General features: G+C 42.7%; 1 protein-coding gene across 1 annotated transcript; it reads left to right on the top strand.

The window, feature by feature from the left end:
* Positions 1-21,547: 21,547 nt before the first annotated feature.
* lamtor5 (late endosomal/lysosomal adaptor, MAPK and MTOR activator 5) lies at positions 21,548-25,126 on the top strand. The gene is made up of 4 exons (XM_029665292.2): positions 21,548-21,701; positions 21,789-21,850; positions 23,598-23,715; positions 24,494-25,126. The coding sequence occupies exons 1-4, from the start codon at positions 21,667-21,669 to the stop codon at positions 24,552-24,554; spliced, it is 276 nt and encodes a 91-aa protein (XP_029521152.1). The 5' UTR covers positions 21,548-21,666; the 3' UTR covers positions 24,555-25,126.
* The last annotated feature ends 2,541 nt before the right edge of the window (positions 25,127-27,667 follow it).

Below are 27,667 nucleotides of genomic sequence, written 5' to 3' on the forward strand. Positions count from 1 at the left end.
GAGAAACTGAGAAAAATGACTTCAAAGTTATTTTTTATTGTCCAGCCGAATGAGTTGTAGGCAGATCATTGGAGATGTGGTTATCTGTTGTCTTACTATGAGGTAATTTTTTAAAGTTCATATTAACCCTGACCAGTGACATGACCTATGACCCCAAAAAGACAGTTACTGCCTTTTTGCTTGGTACAGCCACTGGAATACTTTTCCATGCCGATTAATGTTTTTTTTTTTTTTTACAAACTTGTGTTAGAATATTTCATTGTATGTGGCTGTCAGTGTCATATAGTTTGATACTTGTATTAGCAAAGAACAATAAATAATATCAAAGTTTACCGTAGACACTGCAGCCCAAAGCTCAGTGAAACCAAGGGAAAAGGCAGTAATTGACGTGAGTAATGCCAGCGAATGCCTTTTTACATGGTTTCACTTGAACTTTTTACAGTTACTGCAAACGTGACCGCCCATTTTCTCCATAATACAACACAATTGAGTCATGTTATTTGTACACATGATAAAGCATGTTTTTAATAATTATTACATTTTTTTTTTTATAACTCATTTTTGACGAAAATGTGCAGTCACTGCTCTTTCGCCCTATTAGGGCAGTATAGTGCACTAAATATAATAATAATAATACATTTAATTTAAGTAGTACAAAAGTAGTACACTAGGGAGCTATTTGGGAAGCAACCCAGGATCTCTAGACTAGACTGCCCTTTAAATGGGAAGCAGTCCAGGATCTCTAGACTAGACTGCCCTTTAAATGAGAAGCAGTCCAGGATCTCTCTAGACTAGACTGCCCTTTAAATGAGAAGCAGTCCAGGATCTCTAGACTAGACTGCCCTTTAAATGAGAAGCAGTCCAGGATCTCTAGACTAGACTGCCCTTTAAATGAGAAGCAGTCCAGGATCTCTCTAGACTAGACTGCCCTTTAAATGGGAATCAGCCCAGGATCTCTAGACTAGACTGCCCTTTAAATGAGAAGCAGCCCAGGATCTCTCTAGACTAGACTGCCCTTTAAATGGGAAGCAGCCCAGGATCTCTCTAGACTAGACTGTCCTTTAAATGGGAAGCAGCCCAGGATCTCTCTAGACTAGACTGCCCTTTAAATGGGAAGCAGCCCAGGATCTCTAGACTAGACTGCCCTTTAAATGAGAAGCAGCCCAGGATCTCTCTAGACTAGACTGCCCTTTAAATGGGAAGCAGCCCAGGATCTCTGTAGACTAGACTGCCCTTTAAATGGGAAGCAGCCCAGGATCTCTAGACTAGACTGCCCTTTAAATGGGAAGCAGCCCAGGATCTCTCTAGACTAGACTGCCCTTTAAATGGGAAGCAGTCCAGGATCTATCTAGACTAGACTGCCCTTTAAATGGGAAGCAGTCCAGGATCTCTAGACTAGACTGCCCTTTAAATGGGAAGCAGTCCAGGATCTCTCTAGACTAGACTGCCCTTTAAATGGGAAGCAGTCCAGGATCTATCTAGACTAGACTGCCCTTTAAATGGGAAACAGTCCAGGATCTCTCTAGACTAGACTGCCCTTTAAATGGGAAGCAGCCCAGGATCTCTGTAGACTAGACTGCCCTTTAAATGGGAAACAGTCCAGGATCTCTCTAGACTAGACTGCCCTTTAAATGGGAAGCAGCCCAGGATCTCTCTAGACTAGACTGCCCTTTAAATGGGAAGCAGCCCAGGATCTCTCTAGACTAGACTGCCCTTTAAATGGGAAGCAGTCCAGGATCTCTCTAGACTAGACTGCCCTTTAAATGGGAAGCAGCCCAGGATCTCTAGACTAGACTGCCCTTTAAATGGGAAGCAGCCCAGGATCTCTGTAGACTAGACTGCCCTTTAAATGGGAAGCAGCCCAGGATCTCTCTAGACTAGACTGCCCTTTAAATGGGAAGCAGCCCAGGATCTCTCTAGACTAGACTGCCCTTTAAATGGGAAGCAGTCCAGGATCTATCTAGACTAGACTGCCCTTTAAATGGGAAGCAGTCCAGGATCTCTCTAGACTAGACTGCCCTTTAAATGGGAAGCAGCCCAGGATCTCTGTAGACTAGACTGCCCTTTAAATGGGAAGCAGTCCAGGATCTCTCTAGACTAGACTGCCCTTTAAATGGGAAGCAGCCCAGGATCTCTAGACTAGACTGCCCTTTAAATGGGAAGCAGCCCAGGATCTCTCTAGACTAGACTGCCCTTTAAATGGGAAGCAGTCCAGGATCTATCTAGACTAGACTGCCCTTTAAATGGGAAGCAGTCCAGGATCTCTAGACTAGACTGCCCTTTAAATGGGAAGCAGTCCAGGATCTCTCTAGACTAGACTGCCCTTTAAATGGGAAGCAGTCCAGGATCTATCTAGACTAGACTGCCCTTTAAATGGGAAGCAGTCCAGGATCTCTAGACTAGACTGTCCTTTAAATGGGAAGCAGCCCAGGATCTCTAGACTAGACTGCCCTTTAAATGGGAAGCAGCCCAGGATCTCTAGACTAGACTGCCCTTTAAATGGGAAGCAGTCCAGGATCTCTCTAGACTAGACTGCCCTTTAAATGAGAAGCAGCCCAGGATCTCTCTAGACTAGACTGCCCTTTAAATGAGAAGCAGTCCAGACAGACTAGACTGCCCTTTAAATGGGAAGCAGCCCAGGATCTCTAGACTAATGTGAAATGGGAAGCAGTCCAGGATCTCTGTAGACTAGACTGCCCTTAAATGGGAAGCAGCCCAGGATCTCTAGACTAGACTGCCCTGAAATGGTGAGCCCAGGATCTCTAGACTAGACTGTGATTTGTGTGAGAAGCAGTAGGATCTACTAGACTAGACTGCCCATTAAATGGGATAGAGAGCTACAGTATAGCATGACAATATTGTGTGACACATATCATATACTAGTGTGATATTGTGTGACCCATATCATATACTAGTGTGATATTGTGTGACCCATATCATATACTAGTGTGATATTGTGTGACACATATCATATACTAGTGTGATATTGTGTGACCCATATCATATACTAGTGTGATATTGTGTGACCCATATCATATACTAGTGTGATATTGTGTGACCCATATCATATACTAGTGTGATGACTCATTGTGAGTTAAAGGTCAATCAAGGGACCGTCTGGAGACAGATATGTGCAGTACTGATTGATATACCGTAACTAATAGCAGTCAAGACACCTATTCCTTTTCACCAACTCCCTCTGGCCGTAAAGTGGACGAGGATGGATTATCTGTGTGTGTGGGCGGAGGGGGTGAAGAGGGGTGTGTGATGGTAATGGACAGGGAGGTGTCAATAGGATATGCAGGTTTCTGATTTAGGGACGAAGAGAGGGATGAGAGGAGAGGAAGTATACCCCATGGGTTAGTCAGCAACACATTACCCAGAATGCTGTGTAGCAGGTGATGGATTTCTCTGAAGGACTCCTGGCTACATAATTACATTCCCTTGTGTCTGCCGTCTCAGCAGAAGAGAAGCAGCAGGCCTCTGAGGACCGATAGGTCAGAAATCATCCAGAACCCTGTCTTCCCTGACTTGGGCAAAGTACAGTCGTGGCCAAAAGTTTTGAGAATGACACAAATATTAATTTCCACAAAGTTTGCTGCTTCAGTGTCTTTAGATATTTTCATCAGACGTTACTATGGAATACTGAAGCATAATTACAAGCATTTCATAAGTGTCAAAGGCTTTTATTGACAATTCCATGAAGTTGATGCAAAGAGTCAATATTTGCAGTGTTGACCCTTCTTTTTCAAGACCTCTCCATTCCGCCCTGGCATGCTGTCAATTAACTTCTGGGCCACACCCTGACTGATGGCAGCCCATTCTCGCATAATCAATGCTTGGAGTTTGTCAGAATTTGTGGGTTTTTGTTTGTCCACCTGCCTCTTGAGGATTGACCACAAGTTCTCAATAGGATTAAGGTCTGGGGAGTTTCCTGGCCATGGACCCAAAATATCGATGTTTTGTTCCCCAGCCACTTAGTTATCACTTTTGCCTTATGGAAAGGTGCTCCATCATGCCGGAAAAGACATTGTTTGTCACCAAACTGTTCCTGAGTGGTTGGGAGAAGTTGCTCTCAGAGGATGTGTTGGTACCATTCTCTATTCATGGCTGTGTTCTTAGGCAAAATTGTGAATGAGCCCACTCCCTTGGCTGAGAAGCAATCCCACACATGAATGGTCTCAGGATGCTTTACTGTTGGCATGACACAGGACTGATGGTAGAGCTCACCTTGTCTTCTCCAGACAAGCTTTTTTCCGGACTCCCCAAACAATCGGAAAGGGGATTCATCAGAGAAAATGACTTTACCCCAGTCCTCAGCAGTCCAATCCCTGTACCTTTTGCAGAATATCAGTCTGTCCCTGATGTTTTTCCTGGAGAGAAGTGTCTTATTTGCTGCCCTTCCTGACACCAGGCCATCCTCCAAAAGTCTTCACCTCACTGTGCGTGCAGATGCACTTACACCTGCCTGCTGCCATTCCTGAGCAAGCTCTGTACTGGTGGTGCCCCGATCCCGCAGCTGAATCAACTTTAGGAGACGGTCCTGGCACTTGCTGGACTTTCTTGGGCGCCCTGAAGCCTTCTTCACAACATTTGAACCACTCTCCTTGAAGTTCTTGATGATCCGATAAATGGTTGATTTAGGTGCAATCTTACTGGCAGCAAAATCCTTGTCTGTGAAGACCTTTTTGTGCAAAGCAATGATGACGGCACGTGTTTCCTTGCAGGTAACCATGGTTGACAGAGGAAGCACAATGATTCCAAGCACCACCCTCCTTTTGAAGCTTCCAATCTGTTATTCGAACTCAATCAGAATGACAGAGTGATCTCCAGCCTTGTCCTCGTCAACACTCACACCTGTGATAACTAGAGAATCACTGACATGATGCCAGCTGGTCCTTTTGTGGCAGGGCTGAAATTCAGTGGAAATGTTTTGGGGGATTCAGTTCATTTGCATGGCAAAGAGGGACTTTGCAATTAATTGCAATTCATCTGATCACTCTTCATAACATTCTGGAGTTTATGCAAATTGCCAACATAAAAACGGAGGCAGCAGACTTTGTGAAAATGTATATTTGTCATTCTCAAAACTTTTGGCCACGACTAGACACCTTTATGGGGAACAAAAATACAGCAATACGATGAGAGAAGACAAAATATTTCCACCTATCAGAGTCATTAGTTCATTTATTTTATATCGGTAGCTCGTTTTTGGTCACAGGTCCAGGAATGGTTGAAGACCTGGACCTTTACCTGGAGCAAACTCTGCAGATAGCACTTCTGGGTGATCTGAAAAGTCAAAGTCAATTAATTGATCAATAATATAATAATACTTTTGGCAAAAAATGTTTATCTTTAATTTACAATCTGTAGAAACTATCAGAATAGAAAATTATCAGTACTTTTGTGAAACATCACAGCACAGTTGAAAAATATATAGGGGAGGGGTTGAATGGAGCTGAACGTTGGGACTAATAACAACAAGATAACAAATGTAAGACATACGGGGTCTGTAAAATGTTTATAGGTTCAGAACTTTTGTGAAATAGCACAGTTAAAAATGTATGGCAAATAGAAATCAAACTAGATGGACATCAGAAATAGATGGGAGAGGTTGAGGAAGGCCAGGACTAAAAACAAACACAATACAACTATTGTAAAATAGATTGTGCCGATAAATTATATATAAACTCAGAAAAAAAAGAAGCGTCCTCTCACTGTCAACTGCGTCTATTTTCAGCAAACTTAACAAGTGTAAATATTTGTATGAACATAAACAAGATTCAACAACTGAGACATAAACTGAACAAGTTCCACAGACATGTGACTAACAGAAATGTAATAATGTGTCCCTGAACAAAGGGGGGTCAAAATCAAAAGTAACAGTCAGTATCTGGTGTGGCCACCAGCTGCATTAAGTACTGCAGTGCATCTTCTCCTCATGGACTGCACCAGATTTGTCGGTTCTTGCTGTGAGATGTTACCCCACTCTTCCACCAAGGCACCTGCAAGTTCCCAGACATTTCTGGGGTTCATTAATTGTTTATGGTTCATTGAACAAGCATGGGAAACAGAGTTTAAACCCTTTACAATGAAGATCTGTGAAGTTATTTAGATTTTTACGAGTTATCTTTGAAAGACAGTATCCTGAAAAAGGAATGTTTCTTTTTTTGCTGAGTATAGTATGTATTAGCTGGAAGTAGAAGCCTAAGTGTTGTTGTTTATTTGTTTTCTCCAATTAGGAGAGGGGTGGTAGGGTTTGCTGGAAATAATAAAGGAAAATATATGAATATATGTATGTGTATTTGTATGTATGTATGTATGCATGTATGTATATAAATATATACTGTATATTTACTCAAAAAACATATGGGGGATTGGAAATGATGCAGACAATTACATTGATGGAAGCTACATTCTACTCGCTATAGTAAAGCTGATCTACCCCCTAAAAAAAAAAAGAGAGATAGATTGATTTTTTTGTACATACTTTATTGGCCCAATTGTTACCAACTTCTTGAATGATAGGGCAAAATATAGATTTCACCCAAAAGTAATTATTTTTCATGAGATGACCATAAACAATAACTAGTAATGCTGCATAGTTCTAGACAGTTCTGGAACAAACCTTTCTGATAAGAAACGGTTATAATTGCAGAGGTTTACTCACTTAAGGACACAAGCTCAAGTAAATTTTTTGTAGATTTTTTTCATATTATGAAAAAATGGGGCAATTAGGGCTTGAAATGACTGAACTGCTTTCTAAATATAGTTACAATCAAATTATAAAACGACTTACGATAAGATTTCACATTTCTTATAACTGTAAAAGAAATATGATCATAATTAGTGACAGTACAATATTGGCCCCTTTTCATATTACTGATAAAAGAGACATTTCTCCTCAATGTCCACTGAGCGGCACTGAGACGCCATTCAAATGTTTGCCCTGACCATAACCCTAAACCTAACCCTAAACCCTAAACCTAACCCTAAACCTAAACCTAACCCTAAACCTAACCCTAACCATAACCCTAAACCTAACCCTAAACCTAACCCTAAACCTAACCCTTTACACAGAAAGTGATTTTGTCCTTTGTGACAAGGAGAAAGTGGTCTTGTTTAAATTCTATGAAATGATTTAGTATTTTTTCATGTTGAGAGCTCTAAATCCGACCTGAGAATATCACAAGATTGCTGAATTCGCTAAACTGTCCCCTTTAATATGCCGCAGGCTGGGCTAGTCTGCGGGAGAGCAAATTGATTCTTTGTCTGGATAGGCCAGAAAATGTGACACATCACTCCCTATGCAAATGTGGAGTCTGAAACCTGACACTTCAAGTCAGCTCTACTGAGAGAGTGGAAACAGAGAGCTGACAGATGGGTCTTTCTGACACTATAAGGCCCGGGACTCTACGATGTTCACAGAGAGCTTTGTACACCAAAATGTCACTCGGAACTGATCCAGAACCACCCAATAGTCCCCCATTTAGGGGACTTAACATCTAATTAAAAGCGCAAACTTTACTTAATTTTAACGCACCTAGAAAGTTAGAACCAAGCACCCCTCCTCGTCCACTGTACATAGAACCCACCTGACGCCCCACACCCCTAAAAAGTCCCCCTAACAGTTCACCAGCTCCTAAATACATGCTCCAGTGTGAGCGAGCCTGCACCAGCCCCAGCAGCCCAGCTCTGGGTTCCGTACACCCCGCCCCCTGAACCTCATGTTTCCTGGTCTTCCACACTGCCATTTTTGCCTGCCCCAACAAGTACTTTACGAGGCAGTCCCTTTGCCTTGTTGGCTACGCTCTACCTACTGTAGGACCTCTAACATTTAAGTCCAGTCACCCCCAATCCTCGGCCCACCCCGGACAGAAAACAACCCGACCAGCCTGGAACAAGACAAAAAACCTTGCATTGTCTCCTCCTCTCCACAGAACAGACCCCATAATGGATCAAGGTGCAACGTGTATCTGTTCGAAGCGATAGGCCTGTGAATCTCCTGTAGATCAGCAATACGCTTCTCTGTGGGAGGCTTATACAGGGAGCGCCAATATCCTCTCAGAGAAGAGCCCGGTCCCAACCCCCGCCAGCCACCCCGTTGCCCTCAGCCCGTGAAGATGGTATTTCTAAGCCACATTGGGGCGGCAGCGTAGCCTAGTGGTTAGAGTGAAAGGTTGCAACGTCGAATCCCTGAGCTGACAAGGTAAATATGTCAGTTAACCCACTGTTCCTAGGCCATCATTGAAAATAAAAATGTGTTCTTAACTGACTTGCCAAGTTAAATAAATACATTCACAGCTACCCCATTGCCTTCAGCCTATGCAGATGGTGTTTCTGAGCCACAGTCACCCCTCAGCACATGCAGATGGTATATCTGAGCCACAGTCACCCCTCAGCACATGCAGATGGTTTTTCTGAGCCACAGTCACCCCTCAGCACATGCAGATGGTATATCTGAGCCACAGTCACCCCTCAGCACATGCAGATGGTGTTTCTGAGCCACAGACACCCCTCAGCACATGCAGATGGTATTTCTGAGCCACAGTCACCCCTCAGCACATGCAGATGGTATTTCTGAACCACAGTCACCCCTCAGCACATGCAGATGGTATTTCTGAGCCACAGTCACCCCTCAGCACATGCAGATGGTATTTCTGAACCACAGTCACCCCTCAGCACATGCAGATGGTATTTCTGAACCACAGTCACCCCTCAGTACATGCAGATGGTATTTCTGAGCCACAGTCACCCCTCAGCACATGCAGATGGTATTTCTGAGCCATAGTCACCCCTCAGCACATGCAGATGGTATTTCTGAACCACAGTCACCCCTCAGCACATGCAGATGGTATTTCTGAGCCACCTACGTACAGAGTCTTTTTGCTGGCTGTGCAAAAGGTCCCTAGCTCCGGAGTCTTGTACGGCACAATAATTACTTCACCCTGCTGGTGTTCCCCTGCAGCAGCAATGGTTGCTCCATTATCAATGCTCCTAGCTGTGAAACGTCTCTGTGAACGCCCAGGTAGAACGGAGTAATGGGTGACATATATGGTCCTGCTCCAGATCCATCAGGAACAAGTGCCCGTCATATCCAAGGTCCACTGCATTGTTGGTTAAGGGCTTGTATAAGTAAACATTTCATGGTAAGATCTACATCTGTTGTATTCGGCGCATGTGACAAATACAATTTGATTTGATTTTGATTTGCTCTCCTCAGAACAGACCAAGCAGTGTCTCTTCAGCACACCCCCTTCTGGTACAGAAGTCTCTGTGCAGCTTATAGATGGAAAGCCGTCACTTTGGACCCAATGTCCACTGGTCCTTGACCCCCCCTTAAGCAAAAGGAAGTGTAATCCTGCTTCGACCAAAATCGATCCACCAGTAACCTCTGCAGTTGCTTGATGAGACTCTGTGGGCAATCCATCCCCCATCAGCCAGTGCCTGAACATTGAAGCAACCAAGTTGTTAGTGACCAGGACCTTTAAAAGGTCCAATATGCAGGAATCGATCAACCATTTCCTGGTTGCTAACATTCTAATAGTTTGTCTAATGTCAATTTATTTGGCAAAACAAGCAGTCATTGTGTAGAGAATCCTTGTACCATCTAAACCACTGTGAAATATATTTTCCATAACCCAAAATATTGTATTGTCAGGTGTTTGAAGCTGGTGTACAAAACCCGAAAGTAAAAGATGCAAAACTGAAACTTAAGAACGGGAAGCATAGGATTAGCGCACATAGAACAGATATACCACTTCTTAGACTTGAATTCATTGAGAAGGACGGATCTATAACTTACATTTCTATGTGAATTTGGTCGGGTCGCCCCAAAAAAGTCACATATTGCAGCTTTAACTAAAAAACATCAGTGGCAACAACCATTTAGACAACTTAGCTGTAACCTTGTCCACCAGACCCGCCCAGTGTCTCTTAAACTCTGAGGTCCCCAAGAACACCCCCAAAGAACTCCATCCCTACTCTGCCCCACTGTACCCCCCCCCCCCCCCCCAGAAAGACTAGGGGACCCTTCTCTGGCCCATCCCCATAAATCAGACCCTCACTCTGCTCCCAGTTCACCTTAGCTGATGCCAGTATATGCCCAGTGAAACCTCGGATTGGAGCGGCAATCCTGTTACAGCTCCAATTACAGACATAAAACCTACATAGCCTCGCTGCACTAATCCTCTTGCCTGGCTACCCAGACTTCTTGCTCCGGCCAAAATAACTCTAGTAGACAGTTTAATGAGAGCGGCTGAAGAATCCATACCAAACTCTAAATCATTCAGAAAGGGCAAGGCTGTCCCCCCCCGGTGGTCAAGTGAGTGCCATACAGTTGTCAAGGAGAGAAACCGAGCCTTTAAAGCCTTAAAATAACTCAAATAGGTTCACAGAGCTGATTGAGCATCAAGGAAAAAGAGTAATAGCAAGAATAATCATACGGTCAAACAGACTTATTGGAGAAGGTACTGTGACATCACACTTATTGGAGAAAGTACTGTGACATCACACTTATTGGAGAAAGTACTGTGACATCACACTTATTGGAGAAGGTACTGTGACATCACACTTATTGGAGAAGGTACTGTGACATCACACGTATTGGAGAAAGTACTGTGACATCACACGTATTGGAGAAAGTACTGTGACATCACACTTATTGGAGAAAGTACTGTGACATCACACTTATTGGAGAAGGTACTGTGACATCACACTTATTGGAGAAGGTACTGTGACATCACACGTATTGGAGAAAGTACTGTGACATCACACGTATTGGAGAAAGTACTGTGACATCACACGTATTGGAGAAGGTACTGTGACATCACACTTATTGGAGAAAGTACTGTGACATCACACTTATTGGAGAAAGTACTGTGACATCACACTTATTGGAGAAAGTACTGTGACATCACACTTATTGGAGAAAGTACTGTGACATCACACTTATTGGAGAAGGTACTGTGACATCACACTTAATGGAGAAAGTACTGTGACATCACACTTATTGGAGAAGTACTGTGACATCACACTTATTGGAGAAGGTACTGTGACATCACACTTATTGGAGAAGTACTGTGACATCACACTTATTGGAGAAAGTACTGTGACATCACACTTATTGGAGAAGGTACTGTGACATCACACTTATTGGAGAAGGTACTGTGACATCACACTTATTGGAGAAGGTACTGTGACATCACACTTATTGGAGAAAGTACTGTGACATCACACTTATTGGAGAAGGTACTGTGACATCACACTTATTGGAGAAGTATTGTGACATCACACTTAATGGAGAAAGTACTGTGACATCACACTTATTGGAGAAAGTACTGTGACATCACACTTATTGGAGAAAGTACTGTGACATCACACTTAATGGAGAAAGTACTGTGACATCACACTTATTGGAGAAGAAAAAGAGCACCACATTGAAGCTGCCCAGCAACACCCGTTGGGGTGATGTTGTCATCATGTTTGACAGTCTCCTGGAGGGGAAGGAGTCTCTCCAAGAAATGGCCATATCATAGTCTGCCGATATGGACAGCCCCATCAAGAGGATCCTCCTGGATGATGTATTTTGGGAGAGAGTGGTAAGCAGCCTGAAACCTATAGCAGTAGCCATTGCACGGATTGAGGGAGACAATGCCATCCTGTCTGATGTTCAGACTCTACTTGCAGATGTAAGAGAAGAAATCCGTGCTGCCCTGCCCACTTCACTGTTGATCCAAGCTGAGGAAACTGAAATTCTGAAATACATCAAAAAGTGTGAAGACTTGTGCCTGAAGCAGCAAGTAGTCTAGTTGTTAGATCATTGGACTAGTAACCGAAAGGTTGCAAGATCGAATCCCCTAGCGGACAAAGTAAAAAATATGTTGTTCTGCCCCTGAACAAGGCAGTTAGCCCACTGTTCCTAGACCGTCATTGTAAATAAAATGAGTTCTTAACTGACTTCCCTAGTTAATAAAAAGTCAAATAAAAAAAGGCCATACACACTGCAGCAGCTTTGGGATAGAGATGCAATATGGCAGTCATGCCAACATATCTCATCAGCCACCTGGTGGAAGGGACTTTGTGGATCTGAAGCTGTTGCCTCCATCATCCTCCAAATCCCACCAACATCAGCTGCCTCAGGGTGCAACTGGTCCTTGTTTGGGAACACACACACACACAACAGGCTGACCAATACAAGGGTTGAAACATTGGTGGCCATCTGGGCAAATTTGAGGCTTTTTGAGCCTGACAACGAGCCATCCTCAACTAGGTTGGAAAGTGACAGTGAAGCTGAGGCCTCAGAGTCTGACGTTCAAGAGGTGGACATTGAGGAGGTCCAGGGAGAAGACATGGAAGCCTGAGAGGAAGACAACCAAAGCTTTAGTTTCTAGACTATCATTTTACAGATGTATGTTTAAAACATTTTTAGGAGATGCGATGGATCATTGGGGATCATTCAATATTCCCTTTCTTTTGTTGTTCAGTGAAATCATCCCATGTGAAGAGTCAATTCGTAACTAAATTGTTTAAAAATATATATATATTGGAAGGATTTAATCATTTGCATTTATTTCTACTTATGATAAGGTTAAAGGTTTATATTTCTGTCTCCATAGGATACGGTAAATATAAATCAAATCAAATTTTATTTGTCACATACACATGGTTAGCAGATGTTAATGAGAGTGTAGCGAAATGCTTGTGCTTCTAGTTCCGACAATGCAGTAATAACCAACAAGTAATTACATTTACATTTAAGTCATTTAGCAGACGCTCTTATCCAGAGCGACTTACAAATTGGTGCATTCACCTTATGACATCCAGTGGAACAGTAGTGCATCTAAATCTTTTAAGGGGGGGGGGGTGAGAGGGATTACTTTATCCTATCCTAGGTATTCCTTAAAGAGGTGGGGTTTCAGGTGTCTCCGGAAGGTGGTGATTGACTCCGCTGTCCTGGCGTCGTGAGGGAGTTTGTTCCACCATTGGGGGGCCAGAGCAGCGAACAGTTTTGACTGGGCTGAGCGGGAACTGTACTTCCTCAGTGGTAGGGAGGCGAGCAGGCCAGAGGTGGATGAACGCAGTGCCCTTGTTTGGGTGTAGGGCCTGATCAGAGCCTGGAGGTACTGAGGTGCCGTTCCCCTCACAGCTCCGTAGGCAAGCACCATGGTCTTGTAGCGGATGCGAGCTTCAACTGGAAACCAGTGGAGAGAGCGGAGGAGCGGGGTGACGTGAGAGAACTTGGGAAGGTTGAACACCAGACGGGCTGCGGCGTTCTGGATGAGTTGTAGGGGTTTAATGGCACAGGCAGGAGCCCAGCCAACAGCGAGTTGCAGTAATCCAGACGGAGATGACAAGTGCCTGGATTAGGACCTGCGCCGCTTCCTGTGTGAGGCAGGGTCGTACTCTGCGGATGTTGTAGAGCATGAACCTACAGGAACGGGCCACCGCCTTGATGTTAGTTGAGAACGACAGGGTGTTGTCCAGGATCACGCCAAGGTTCTTAGCGCTCTGGGAGGAGGACACAATGGAGTTGTCAACCGTGATGGCGAGATCATGGAACGGGCAGTCCTTCCCGGGAGGAAGAGCAGCTCCGTCTTGCCGAGGTTCAGCTTGAGGTGGTGATCCGTCATCCACACTGATATGTCTGCCAGACATGCAGAGATGCGATTCGCCACCTGGTCATCAGAAGGGGGAAAGGAGAAGATTAATTGTGTGTCGTCTGCATAGCAATGATAGGAGAGACCATGTGAGGTTATGACAGAGCCAAGTGACTTGGTGTATAGCGAGAATAGGAGAGGACCTAGAACAGAGCCCTGGGGGACACCAGTGGTGAGAGCACGTGGTGTGGAGACGGATTCTCGCCACGCCACCTGGTAGGAGCGACCTGTCAGGTAGGACGCAATCCAAGCGTGGGCCGCGCCGGAGATGCCCAACTCGGAGAGGGTGGAGAGGAGGATCTGATGGTTCACAGTATCGAAGGCAGCCGATAGGTCTAGAAGGATGAGAGCAGAGGAGAGAGAGTTAGCTTTAGCAGTGCGGAGCGCCTCCGTGATACAGAGAAGAGCAGTCTCAGTTGAATGACTAGTCTTGAAACCTGACTGATTTGGATCAAGAAGGTCATTCTGAGAGAGATAGCGGGAGAGCTGGCCAAGGACGGCACGTTCAAGAGTTTTGGAGAGAAAAGAAAGAAGGGATACTGGTCTGTAGTTGTTGACATCGGAGGGATCGAGTGTAGGTTTTTTCAGAAGGGGTGCAACTCTCGCTCTCTTGAAGACGGAAGGGACGTAGCCAGCGGTCAGGGATGAGTTGATGAGCGAGGTGAGGTAAGGGAGAAGGTCTCCGGAAATGGTCTGGAGAAGAGAGGAGGGGATAGGGTCAAGCGGGCAGGTTGTTGGGCGGCCGGCCGTCACAAGATGCGAGATTTCATCTGGAGAGAGAGGGGAGAAAGAGGTCAGAGCACAGGGTAGGGCAGTGTGAGCAGAACCAGCGGTGTCGTTTGACTTAGCAAACGAGGATCGGATGTCGTCGACCTTCTTTTCAAAATGGTTGACGAAGTCATCTGCAGAGAGGAGGAGGGGGAGGGGGATGAGGATTCAGGAGGGAGGAGAAGGTTGCAAAGAGCTTCCTAGGGTTAGAGGCAGATGCTTGGAATTTAGAGTGGTAGAAAGTGGCTTTAGCAGCAGAGAGAGAAGAGGAAAATGTAGAGAGGAGGGAGTGAAAGGATGTCAGGTCCGCAGGGAGGCGGTTTTCCTCCATTTCCGCTCGGCTGCCCGGAGCCCTGTTCTGTGAGCTCGCAATGAGTCGTCGAGCCACGGAGCGGGAGGGGAGGACCGAGCCGGCCTGGAGGATAGGGGACATAGAGAGTCAAAGGATGCAGAAAGGGAGGAGAGGAGGGTTGAGGAGGCAGAATCAGGAGATAGGTTGAGAAGGTTTGAGCAGAGGGAAGAGATGATAGGATGGAAGAGGAGAGAGTAGCGGGGAGAGAGAGCGAAGGTTGGGACGGCGCGATACCATCCGAGTAGGGGCAGTGTGGGAAGTGTTGGATGAGAGCGAGAGGGAAAAAGGATACAAGGTAGTGGTCGGAGACTTGGAGGGGAGTTGCAATGAGGTTAGTGGAAGAACAGCATCTAGTAAAGATGAGGTCGAGCGTATTTCCTGCCTTGTGAGTAGGGGGGGAAGGTGAGAGGGTGAGGTCAAAAGAGGAGAGGAGTGGGAAGAAGGAGGCAGAGAGGAATGAGTCAAAGGTAGACGTGGGGAGGTTAAAGTCGCCCAGAACTGTGAGAGGTGAGCCGTCCTCAGGAAAGGAGCTTATCAAGGCATCAAGCTCATTGATGAACTCTCCGAGGGAACCTGGAGGGCGATAAATGATAAGGATGTTAAGCTTGAAAGGGCTGGTAACTGTGACAGCATGGAATTCAAAGGAGGCGATAGACAGATGGGTAAGGGAGAAAGAGAGAATGACCACTTGGGAGAGATGAGGATCCCGGTGCCACCACCCCGCTGACCAGAAGCTCTCGGGGTGTGCGAGAACACGTGGGCAGACGAAGAGAGAGCAGTAGGAGTAGCAGTGTTGTCTGTGGTGATCCATGTTTCCGTCAGTGCCAAGAAGTCGAGGGACTGGAGGGAGGCATAGGCTGAGATGAACTCTGCCTTGTTGGCCGCAGATCGGCAGTTCCAGAGGCTACCGGAGACCTGGAACTCCACGTGGGTCGTGCGCGCTGGGACCACCAGATTAGGGTGGCCGCGGCCACGCGGTGTGGAGCGTTTGTATGGTCTGTGCAGAGAGGAGAGAACAGGGATAGACAGACACATAGTTGACAGGCTACAGAAGAGGCTACGCTAATGCAAAGGAGATTGGAATGACAAGTGGACTACACGTCTCGAGTGTTCAGAAAGTTAAGCTTACGTAGCAAGAATCTTATTGACTAAAATGATTAAAATGATACAGTACTGCTGAAGTAGGCTAGCTGGCAGAGGCTGCGTTGTTGACTATGTAGGCTAGCTGGCAGTGGCAGCGTTGTTGACACTACACTAATCAAGTCGTTCCGTTGAGTGTAATAGTTTCTACTGTGCTGCTATTCGGGGCTAGCTGGCTAGCTAGCAGTGTTGATTACGTTACGTTGCGTTAAAAGAACGACAATAGCTGGCTAGCTAACCTAGGAAATCGCTCTAGACTACACAATTATCTTTGATACAAAGACGGCTATGTAGCTAGCTATGTAGCTAGCTACAATCAAACAAATCAAGCCGTTGTACTGTAATGAAATGAAATGAAAAATGTGATACTACCTGTGGAGCGAAGCGAAATGCGACCGGATTGTTGAGTGCGGAAGTTCTGTTCGGTAGACGTTGGCTAGCTGTTGGCTAGCTAGCAGTGTCTCCTACGTTAAGGACGACAAATAGCTGGCTAGCTAACCTCTGTAAATTAAGATAATCACTCTAAAACTACACACTCTAAACTACACAATTATCTTGGATACGAAGACAGCAAAGACAACTATGTAGCTAGCTAACACTACACTAATCAAGTCGTTCAGTTGAGTGTAATAGTTGTGCTGCTAATCGGTAGACGGTGGACTAGCTAACGGTGGACGTTAGCTAGCTGGCTAGCTGCAGAGCAGTGTAGACTGCGTTAGGACGACGAAATACGATAATTACGCAATTATCTATGATACAAAGACGGCTATGTAGCTAGCTAAGAAGAAATTGCTAAGATTAGACAAATCAAACCGTTGTACTATAATGAAATGTAATGAAATGTAATACTACCTGCGGACCGAGTGCAGATGCGACCGCTCGCTCCAACCCGGAAGTACGTCTAACTAACAATTCCAAAACTACTGTCTTATACACAGTGTAAGGGGATAAAGAATATGTACATAAGGATATATGAATGAGTGATGGTACAGAGCAGCATAGGCAAGATACAGTAGATGGTATCGAGTACAGTATATACATATGAGATGAGTATGTAAACAAAGTGGCATAGTTAAAGTGGCTAGTGATACATGTATTACATAAGGATGCAGTAGATGATATAGAGTACAGTATATACGTATGCATATGAGATTAATAATGTAGGGTATGTAAACATTATATAAGGTTACTTATTAAATTGTATTAATATTAAGTTTCATATATTTCTGTTAATTCCCGTTAATTCCCACAGAAAGTCTCCACCTCTGAATATTCCCCAAAATGTTGCAACCCTAGTCCCGACTGAAGCCCAGTGACTCATCCTATTGGCCATGTGACGGGAGAGTGTGCGACATGCTGACATTCTGCTGGAGGTCAAAGGCTATTTCCTTTTGTGGCACTTCTTTCAAATCGCCATTCATTCCTGCTGCCAATCATCACTCCGTATTCCTGCGAGACTGTTGATGAAAAGAATCTGTTTCAACTTGGGTTATGGTCAGTTTTCTTAGAACTTGTCTACGTGACATAATGGGCGATCTCTAAGAAACTGATAAAGACCCAACCTGCCAATGGATATGTACGCATGAACAAAGAATTGGTGATGAATGTATTATTATTAAATGAAGCTTCTAGGGGTTCATGTTTAGTAGTTATCTCACAGGACACTGGAAAGGAAGACATTATCATAGCTTATTCAAGGTATAGATCAAATGGATGGGGAGAAATGTGTATACTATTTACGATTCATCTCAATAAAATGACACTTTCTAAATAGGAAGAATGATATGATTTGATATTTATTTTAAACCTTGCATTAGTACGTGTTGTAGGCTTCTCATTAATGCATGAATCAATGTTCGAAGTAGGGCCTACATGAATATTGCCTTCATAAATGACATTCTATTTCCATGATTTTATAGAGCACATTATCTGAGGGAGATTCAAACTGAATCCTGAGCAGCAGGGTGGCCTAGTGGTTAGAGCGTTGGACTAGTAACCGGAAGGTTGCAAGTTCAAATCCCTGAATTTGTTCTTAACTGATTTGCCTAGTTAAATAAAGGTATATAAAAAAAGAGAGTTCATAACAACACAAAGAGAGAGAGAGCGAGACATTGTTGCCGTGGCCACAGCAGGAAGTTAGCTTGTCTAGATAACAATCAACATCCCTTTTCAAATATTTGACAGACACTTCTGTTGAGCTGAATAGAGTAGATGTTTATATAGCACCGTGATAAGGACACAGATTGGTGGTGGCTCAGACATGATCCTATCATAGAGGATATACCTAACAGCCTGTCCATCACCTGTTGAGAGTCAAGACATCACTGTCAGATGCGAGATGGGCTTAATAAGAAATGTTTGTAAAATTAGAAATATGGTGATGATTGTGTTAGAAGAAGAAGACTGTAGCATACACCAGGTTAATTGTTTATACAGTAAAACAAACACTGAGTATATGAAACATTAAAAAGTCAATATTAGGAAGATGTTCCTAATTTAAAAAAATAAATAAATTCACCTTTATTTAACAAATTCTTATTTACAATGATGGCCTACCCTGGCCAAACCTGGGCCAATTGGGACTCCCAATCACGGCTGGATGTGATACAGCCTGGAATCGAACCAGGGACTGTAGTGACGCCTCTTGCACTGAGATGCAGTGCCTTAGACCGCTGTGCCACTCAGAAGCAGTTTGGTATACTCATTGTCCGTTTCATATATACGTCAAAACACTTCTTTCATGTTAAGAGATTGATTTGTTAAAGTTGAGATGCTGAGAGGAGACTTTATAACGTTGCAAATGCACTAAACAAGTGATGGGATTTCAGTCCTGGCCCGCAACAGGTGGGATTTCAGTCCTGGCCCGCAACAGGTGGGATTTCAGTCCTGGCCAGCAACAGGTGGGATTTCAGTCCTGGCCCGCAACAGGTGGGATTTCAGTCCCACTCCTCTTCAATGGCTGTTTCGAAGTTGCTGGATATTGTTGTGAATTGAAACACACTGTCGTACACGTCGATCCAGAGCATCCCAAACATGCTCAACGGGTGACATGTCTGAGTATGCAGGCCATGGAAGAACTGGGACATTTTCAGCTTCCAGGAATTGTGTACAGATTATTGCGTCATGGGACCATGCATTATCATGATGAAACATGTGGTGGTAGTGGCGGATGAATGGCACAACAATGGGCCTCTGGATCTCATCACGGTGTCTCTGTGCATTCAAATTGCCATCGATAAAATGCAATTGTGTTTGTTGTCTGTAGCTTATACCTGCCCATACCATAACCCCACCGCCACCATGGGGCACTCTGCTCACAACGTTGATATCAGCAAATCGTTCGCCAACAAGACGCCACACACGTTGAATGCGGTTGTGAGGCCGGTTAGACGTCCTGACAATTTCTCTAAAACGACGTTGGAGGTGGCTTATGGTAGAGAAATTAACATTCAATTCTCTGGCAACAGATCCGGTGGACATTCCTGCAGTCAACATGCCAATTGCATGCTCCCCTAAAACTTGAGAACTCTGCGGCATTGTGTTGTGTGACAAAACTGCACATTTTTGAGTGGCCTTTTATTGTCCCCAGCACAAGGTGCACTTGTGTAATGATCATGCTGTTTAATCAGCTTCTTAATAGGCCATACCTGTCAGGTAGATGGATTCTCTTGGCAAAGGAGAAATGCTTACTAACAGGGATGTGACAGGCTATTTTAGAGATGCAATCTAACTTTGTTGCCTAACATAAAGACCTGGTTGGTTTAAAACTTGCACTAATTCTCACAAAAATGATTGGCCGATCGATTGGTTTCCCGCCTATAAATATCTGGACATTTGGATTGAGAAGGATTAAATGGTTAAAAAAAACATACAGATGAGGTTAAAAAACTAAGATTTAAAAAATATATATATATACATCTTACCTCTCCCTAAATAGTAGGAAGCAGATTGTACAGTCCTGCCAATTCTTGACTATGGTGTCACCATTTATCAGATTGCAGCAGCCACGCACCCTTTGGATGCTGTCTACCATATCGTGCTTTGCTTTATCACAGGTGACTGTTTTAATATTCACCACTGCATCCTGTATCAAAAGGTTGGCTGGTCCTCATTAAAATCCCGTAGATCACTTCCTATTCCCTTTCTGGTTTACAAAGCTCTACTACACAAGCTTCCAACTTACTTAGCTTCGTTGTTAAGATATGAAAAACATGAGGTACCAAACCCGTTCACAAGGTTGGTTAACTCTTGAGGTTCCTCGGGTTTCCAAACTAGGGAAGTCCTTTTTTAGTTTTAAAGCCCCTCATTGCTGGAACCAACTACAAAATACATTACAATTGGATGTTCTGGTGCCGCTCGGGCAATTTAAAATATTGATTGGGAACCTTCTTATTGAGGACTGAAAATTGTTTTTCTTTAATATTTATGTTGTGCTGTATTTTACTGGTTTTATATTGTATTTGATTTTTGAAATTGTATATGCAGGACTCCCTTGTGAAAGAGACCCTGGTCTCAATGCTGACTCCCTGCTTAAATAAGGGTCAAATGTAGTGTAAATTAAATCTGTTATGTAGGCTACAGTCAATCCGTCAGGGTGGTTGATGGCACTGCAATCCCAGAGTGCTCTTCTCGTTTTGCTTACTGTAGCTAAATGCACAGTGGCAGCCAGGCTGTGATTCAGGTCGGGACATACACAGTAAGCTATTTATAGAAAAGGGTCAAATATTAGTTTGGAATCATTTTCACCAGGTGAATCACTCTGGGATGCCTATTTAGTTTATTTATCACTCACTTAAGGCCTAGTTCAGGGGTATTCAACCTTAGGTCTGCGGTACTCTAGGGGGGGGGGTCAGCTATTTGTATTTATTTATTTAAAATGGGAAATGTTTGTATTTTATTTCAATGTTTTTATGAATATCGATAGCAGAATAAATGCATTTTGAATGACATACTTACAGTAGACAAAGATGAAAGAATATAGTTTAAAGAAGATATTCTCAACTATTTCACTCATTGTAGCTAGTTTACACTCACTGACCTACCAGTAGAGGGGGAAAAATGCTACTGGTCAGCTTTCTTGTCTTGGACATATATTTTTACCAACACATGGCTAACCTTTGTTTAACCAGATAAACAGCTGTTATTTGCAAAAATGCATTTGGAGTTACCTTTCCAGCAATAGGCTATGTTAGAGTTTAAACTTCCTCTTCCAATTATAAATGTGGAGAATACCAAATCTATACATTCTTTTAAATGTTCATTATGTCTGCTTTTCCTTGACACCAGCATTCACCTGATAATAAGACAAGACATGTGATCAACATTTTTCTCGCTAAAATTAGGCGGGTCCATGGGGTCACCAGTTTGCCTGGGTTGTGGTGTCTAAGCAAGAAAAGCTTGAAGCTCCCTGGCCTATTTGGTAAAGGATAGCCACTTACCAAAAATATAGTACATTGTTGACATTGTACATCTATTGCTTTTGGGAGAAAAAACAACAACTGTTCTTACGTTGTTTTACCACCGATGTCTGTTTAAATGTTATAACATTGTGTTATTTCTCCCCCTCCTTTCCCATTACAGAAAAACCAGAAGGAATCGCGGTTGGTGTAATTTTGCCTTCGCGCGTTTCCGTAGGAATGCGTATCACGTGAGTTCGAGAAAAAGTCAGGAAGCAGACAATCACAAACAATTTCTTGCAAAATTTAAAATGTATTAACTGTAGTTAACTCGATTTAGGCTTTTGTTATCATGGAGTCGACCCTCGAGCTGCATCTTGATGATACGTAAGTGATTATCTGATCGAGACTCGTACAAAACCGTTACATTTTGTGTAAACATTCCTGAAACATGTATCCATGTCGTTTTGATAGCATGAAAAATCCAGCCATTATAGGAGTTCTCTGCACCGACCAACAGGGACATATTCTAGGCTGTAAGTAAAAGACCAATTTCTTGTTATTTTCATTATTTATCTTATTATTCAGCAGGCAAACATTTGACTGACGATGTTTGAAAAGTGTGGAAATATCCCCTTGAAATGGCAGTAGCTAACGTTACAAATATTAGATAATGCAATAAGTAAAATGAATAGTAACTATAGCCCAAGCTTGTTCTTTGGTAGGGGGTAAATCCATTTGAATTCAATCACTTTTTGACAGCACCCCTCTTTGTATGGAACGAAACCTTCCATACATATTTTACCATTGTAGAATTGCTAATAAAAAGTGACATTTTGTACCCGAATAACAAAACATTCAAGAGAGCACCGTGTACAAAGTAGACCTATTTTTGCATACCCCACCATAGCCCAATAATGTACTCCTACAGATGTGTAGGCGAGCAAAACATTACTCCTTAAAGGTAGACTCAGCGACATGAAATAGATGCAGAAGGTAAACCGCACAGTGTGGTAATTTCCACAACTAGGTGTGCGTGGCCCAACTTCTCTATATGTTGGTGACCTGACAACCACGCTGTGAACCAAGTCATGCATCTCAATAGTTACTCGTTGCAACGTCATATCGTGACGTCTACCTTGGATCCTATGTTCTTTTCAGAGCTAGACTGGCTCTGGCAGCCAAAACATCCAAGTACTCCCCATCTAAACGTGAATCAATTCTCAATAGTGATACTGTTCAATAAACATAAAGCCCTTTTTAATATCACGTCAGAAATAATTTCACAAATGCAAAATACACACTTACTGTTTTAACCGGGTTTGTCACAGTTGCAGCCGATTGTATTTTTCTATTCCAACACGTTTCTGATGGCATTCTTCCGTTACACACACACACACACACATACATACGTGTCAGGTGCATGCTGTAGCTCATTAGCACAGGTGTTCGCCTCTCTTCTGTCGGTCTTCCGTAAGCATATGCCGTAACATGGAGATATGGCCGTGTGGGAACACTAGCCCTATAAAGGTGTGTAGTAATTGAACATTTAGTTTAAAAATATATATATATCGCTGATATGAAAGATATGTTCCTTTTTATGTTTTGAAAAACCACACCGGCAAGCGATGCATGTTCACGTTTAGACCGAGCGTCAGGTTTATTAACAAAAGCCACCTGGGAAGAAGACGCCTTCTAGCATAGGCACTAAAGGTAGTTAGCGTCTAACAATGGGGTAACCCCACCATACCATGAGACATGTCTTTATCACTTGAAAAGGGGAAACAGTTGAGATTTATATAATTTAAACGTTTATAAACAGGGTTGTCAAACTATTTCATTTTTTTTTTTACATAATTGTTTTTGTAAACATGTCATTTTTTTAACCTTAAATGTAAATGATCTAAAAACATGTCAAATCCCCCCCTCTATGCTAGAAGGAGTCTTCTTCCCAGGTGGCTTTTGTTAATAAACCTGACGCTCGGTCTAAACGTGAACATGCATTCGCTTGCCGGTGTGGTTTTTCAAAACATAAAAAGAACATATCTTTCTTCCAATTGTTCATATTCGCATATTGGTTGAAGCTTAGACCCTATTTTTACATCATCTGAGGTTTTTGTGTTATTCCCGCCATCGGTAGAGACATGCTATTGAATACAGGGCCTAGCTAATGTATCAGGCCCCCTTTTGATACAAGTGAACTTACCACAAGATCAGCCTACATTTTGCTCTGTTCTTCCATATGACTGAATCTGAGTCTACTTTGTCTTGTGTTTATTTCAGGTCGTGGCTCTCTGTCTGATGAGCATGGTGGAGTGGTGTCTGTACTGGCCAGACAGGTAGCCTCTCTCACCAAAGACCCTACAGACAGCCCCACAGTGTGTCTGGAGTCAGATTCAGGGTGAGGAACCACATCCAATCAGGAGTCAATATTAGGGGCGAGTTGCTTTTGCATCGTTTGGTGCCCCGGGTTGGGAAGAGATTTCAAAATGAACTCCTCTTAGTTATATAACCAGTTTAACTGCTCCATTTACTATTTACAAATAGAGTTTCTAGCACCTTCCATTTTGCCACTTGTATGGATCTATTGGATAGATAATGATGCAAAGTCTGCCCAGCCTTTCCATCAGAGGGAAAGGCCTGACATATTATCATGTTGCTGATACCTTTGCAAGTTTTTCCACAGCTACATGGCGGGCATAGGTAGGAACTAGGGGTGGATTTGGGACTCGACTGGGAGCTTATCTGCAAAGTGCATGCATGTCTTGTTGTCTAGTTAGGTTTTCTTTGACTGTGCTGCCACCTTGTGGACATCATAGGTATGTGCACAGCTTCATATAGTTCCCTGAATTTCACCTTTACGTTGCACTGTGCATATCTGAGCAGTCAAAACAACTCATTTGAAACTATGTTCAAGACATAGGCATAAAACACTGATCCCCAGTGGGCAACATGCTATATTTATAACGATGGACAGCTTAAATGGGAAAAGATCACATGGCAGCATCCTGTGAATGCAAATTACACCATGACATGCTGCCTATGGTATTTAATGGCATGTTGAGCAGAGCCAGAGTTGGTCAGTTTCTGCTGATCAAGGATCAGTTTTGTAGTTTAGTAATGTCTTGATTGAAATGCAATTGATTGGCCACGGGCCATATTGTTTGTATTTCCCACAGGAATATTCTAGTGAGAGCACATGGCACCATCACAGTAGCTGTTCATAAGATGTCGTCATGAAGTCGCCCGATGAAGATGGAGGAGTCTGTTTCTGTTTGTAAAGCTGTTTGTTCACTAATGCTAAATAATCCCACACAATTACTGCCCTACCAAGCAAAAAGGCAGTAACTGCTTGGAACTGAGAAAAAAGGCTTTTATTTACCTTGGTTTAGCAGTTACTGCAAACATGACCCCCATTTCCTCCAACACACAATACAATGGAGGCAGGATACTTGTCTACATGATTAAGAATGTACGTAATGTAGAAAAAATGACTAACTAATTTTTGACCAAATGAGCAGTTACTGCCGTTTTGCTTGGTAGGGCAGAATACATTATCTGGATCTAGGAGGTCACATGCAGATGTTAGAAGATTCCATTTCTTCAACTGTCTGTTTGGCCACGAGTCATATTTAAAAGTCGACTCCATACTATTTGAGTTATGTTTTGTAAGTTAATAGGTCTGATCAGTTTTTGTATCAATATTTGTTGACCTGGCAATTACTTTTTGGGACATTTTTAATCTGCAATCATGTCTGATTTCAAATTCCTGTAGAGATATTGTATTCACATTAAAAGCAATGTAACATCAATATGCAATTTTTCACTTTTGTTATGGTGTCTGTCCAGTAGTAAAAAGCATACTGCCACGTCATGAGGACTTAGTTATGTCACACTGTACTGGCTGGACCGAGATCCTAGTTTTTAGTGCAATTGTGAAGTATGCCAAATGAACGTACCCCTCGTTAGGATACTTGACAGATGAACATTGAGTCTTCATCACAGTTCACTCTCTTAAGTGCTGTCTGTTTTCAAATGAGTGGTGTGACACATTTCCCTCTTGTGGGATGAGTACGTAAACTTGACCTACACGCCTACAGGAGTTGAACATTGAGTCTGGGCCACCTCTCACAGTCTCCATTACAGCCTGAAGGTCACCAATAATCCAAATCAAATCACATGTTATTGGTCACATACACACATTTACCAGATGTTATTGGTCACATACACATATTTAGCAGATGTTATTGGTCACATACACATATTTACCAGATGTTATTGGTCACATACACATATTTACCAGATGTTATTGGTCACATACACATATTTACCAGATGTTATTGGTCACATACACATATTTACCAGATGTTATTGGTCACATACACATATTTACCAGATGTTATTGGTCACATACACACATTTACCAGATGTTATTGGTCACATACACATATTTACCAGATGTTATTGGTCACATACACATATTTACCAGATGTTATTGGTCACATACACATATTTACCAGATGTTATTGGTCACATACACATATTTACCAGATGTTATTGGTCACATACACATATTTACCAGATGTTATTGGTCACATACACATATTTACCAGATGTTATTGGTCACATACACATATTTAGCAGATGTTATTGCAGGTGTAGTGAAATGCTTGTGTTCCTAGTCACATACACATATTTACCAGATGTTATTGCAGGTGTAGTGAAATGCTTGTGTTCCTAGTCACATACACATATTTACCAGATGTTATTGGTCACATACACATATTTACCAGATGTTATTGGTCACATACACATATTTACCAGATGTTATTGGTCACATACACATATTTAGCAGATGTTATTGCAGGTGTAGTGAAATGCTTGTGTTCCTAGTCACATACACATATTTACCAGATGTTATTGCAGGTGTAGTGAAATGCTTGTGTTCCTAGTCACATACACACATTTACCAGATGTTATTGGTCACATACACATATTTACCAGATGTTATTGCAGGTGTAGTGAAATGCTTGTGTTCCTAGTCACATACACATATTTACCAGATGTTATTGGTCACATACACATATTTACCAGATGTTATTGCAGGTGTAGTGAAATGCTTGTGTTCCTAGTCACATACACATATTTACCAGATGTTATTGGTCACATACACATATTTACCAGATGTTATTGGTCACATACACATATTTAGCAGATGTTATTGGTCACATACACATATTTAGCAGATGTTATTGGTCACATACACATATTTAGCAGATGTTATTGCAGGTGTAGTGAAATGCTTGTGTTTCTAGTCACATACACATATTTACCAGATGTTATTGCAGGTGTAGTGAAATGCTTGTGTTCCTAGTCACATACACATATTTACCAGATGTTATTGGTCACATACACATATTTACCAGATGTTATTGGTCACATACACATATTTACCAGATGTTATTGGTCACATACACATATTTACCAGATGTTATTGCAGGTGTAGTGAAATGCTTGTGTTCCTAGTCACATACACATATTTACCAGATGTTATTGGTCACATACACATATTTAGCAGATGTTATTGGTCACATACACATATTTAGCAGATGTTATTGGTCACATACACATATTTAGCAGATGTTATTGGTCACATACACATATTTAGCAGATGTTATTGCAGGTGTAGTGAAATGCTTGTGTTTCTAGTCACATACACATATTTACCAGATGTTATTGCAGGTGTAGTGAAATGCTTGTGTTTCTAGTCACATACACATATTTACCAGATGTTATTGCAGGTGTAGTGAAATGCTTGTGTTTCTAGTCACATACACATATTTAGCAGATGTTATTGCAGGTGTAGTGAAATGCTTGTGTTTCTAGCTCCAACAGTGTAGTAATATCTAACAATTCACAACAATACACACAAATCTGAAAGTAAAAGAATGGAATTCAGAAATATATAAATGTTAAATCGAGTGATGTTGGAATGGCATTGACTAAAATACAGTAGAATAGAATACAGTATATATGAGATGAGTAAAGCAGTATGTAAACACTATTAAAGTGACTAGTGATTCTATGTATATAGGGCAGCAGGGTTGCGTAACAGGGTGGAAGCCGGCTAGTGATGGCTGTTTAACAGTCTGATGGCCTTGGGATAGAAGCTGTTGTTTCAACGGCATCCTATTCCCAATTAACTATAGTTAAGTAATTAGTGCATTAAATGGAGAATAGGGTGCTATTTGGGACTCATTTCCAATCCGTGTGTTCATGACCATGGCAGAGACAGACACCAGGACTTAATTTGTTGGCTGACGGTAAACATGATGATGATGACGACGATGAAC

The sequence above is a fragment of the Oncorhynchus nerka genome, linkage group LG7 (genome assembly GCF_034236695.1).
Source record: "Oncorhynchus nerka isolate Pitt River linkage group LG7, Oner_Uvic_2.0, whole genome shotgun sequence".
NCBI classification, from domain to species: domain Eukaryota; kingdom Metazoa; phylum Chordata; class Actinopteri; order Salmoniformes; family Salmonidae; genus Oncorhynchus; species Oncorhynchus nerka.

What these genes read in the sequence shown, in the direction of transcription:
- lamtor5 (XM_029665292.2), top strand. Translation starts at nt 21,667, where the DNA reads ATGGAGTCGACCCTCGAGCTGCATCTTGATGATAC. An exon ending in GAGCTGCATCTTGATGATAC is followed by an intron (nt 21,702 to 21,788) that starts GTAAGTGATTAT and finishes TCGTTTTGATAG; the next exon opens with CATGAAAAATCCAGCCATTA. An exon ending in ACAGGGACATATTCTAGGCT is followed by an intron (nt 21,851 to 23,597) that starts GTAAGTAAAAGA and finishes TGTTTATTTCAG; the next exon opens with GTCGTGGCTCTCTGTCTGAT.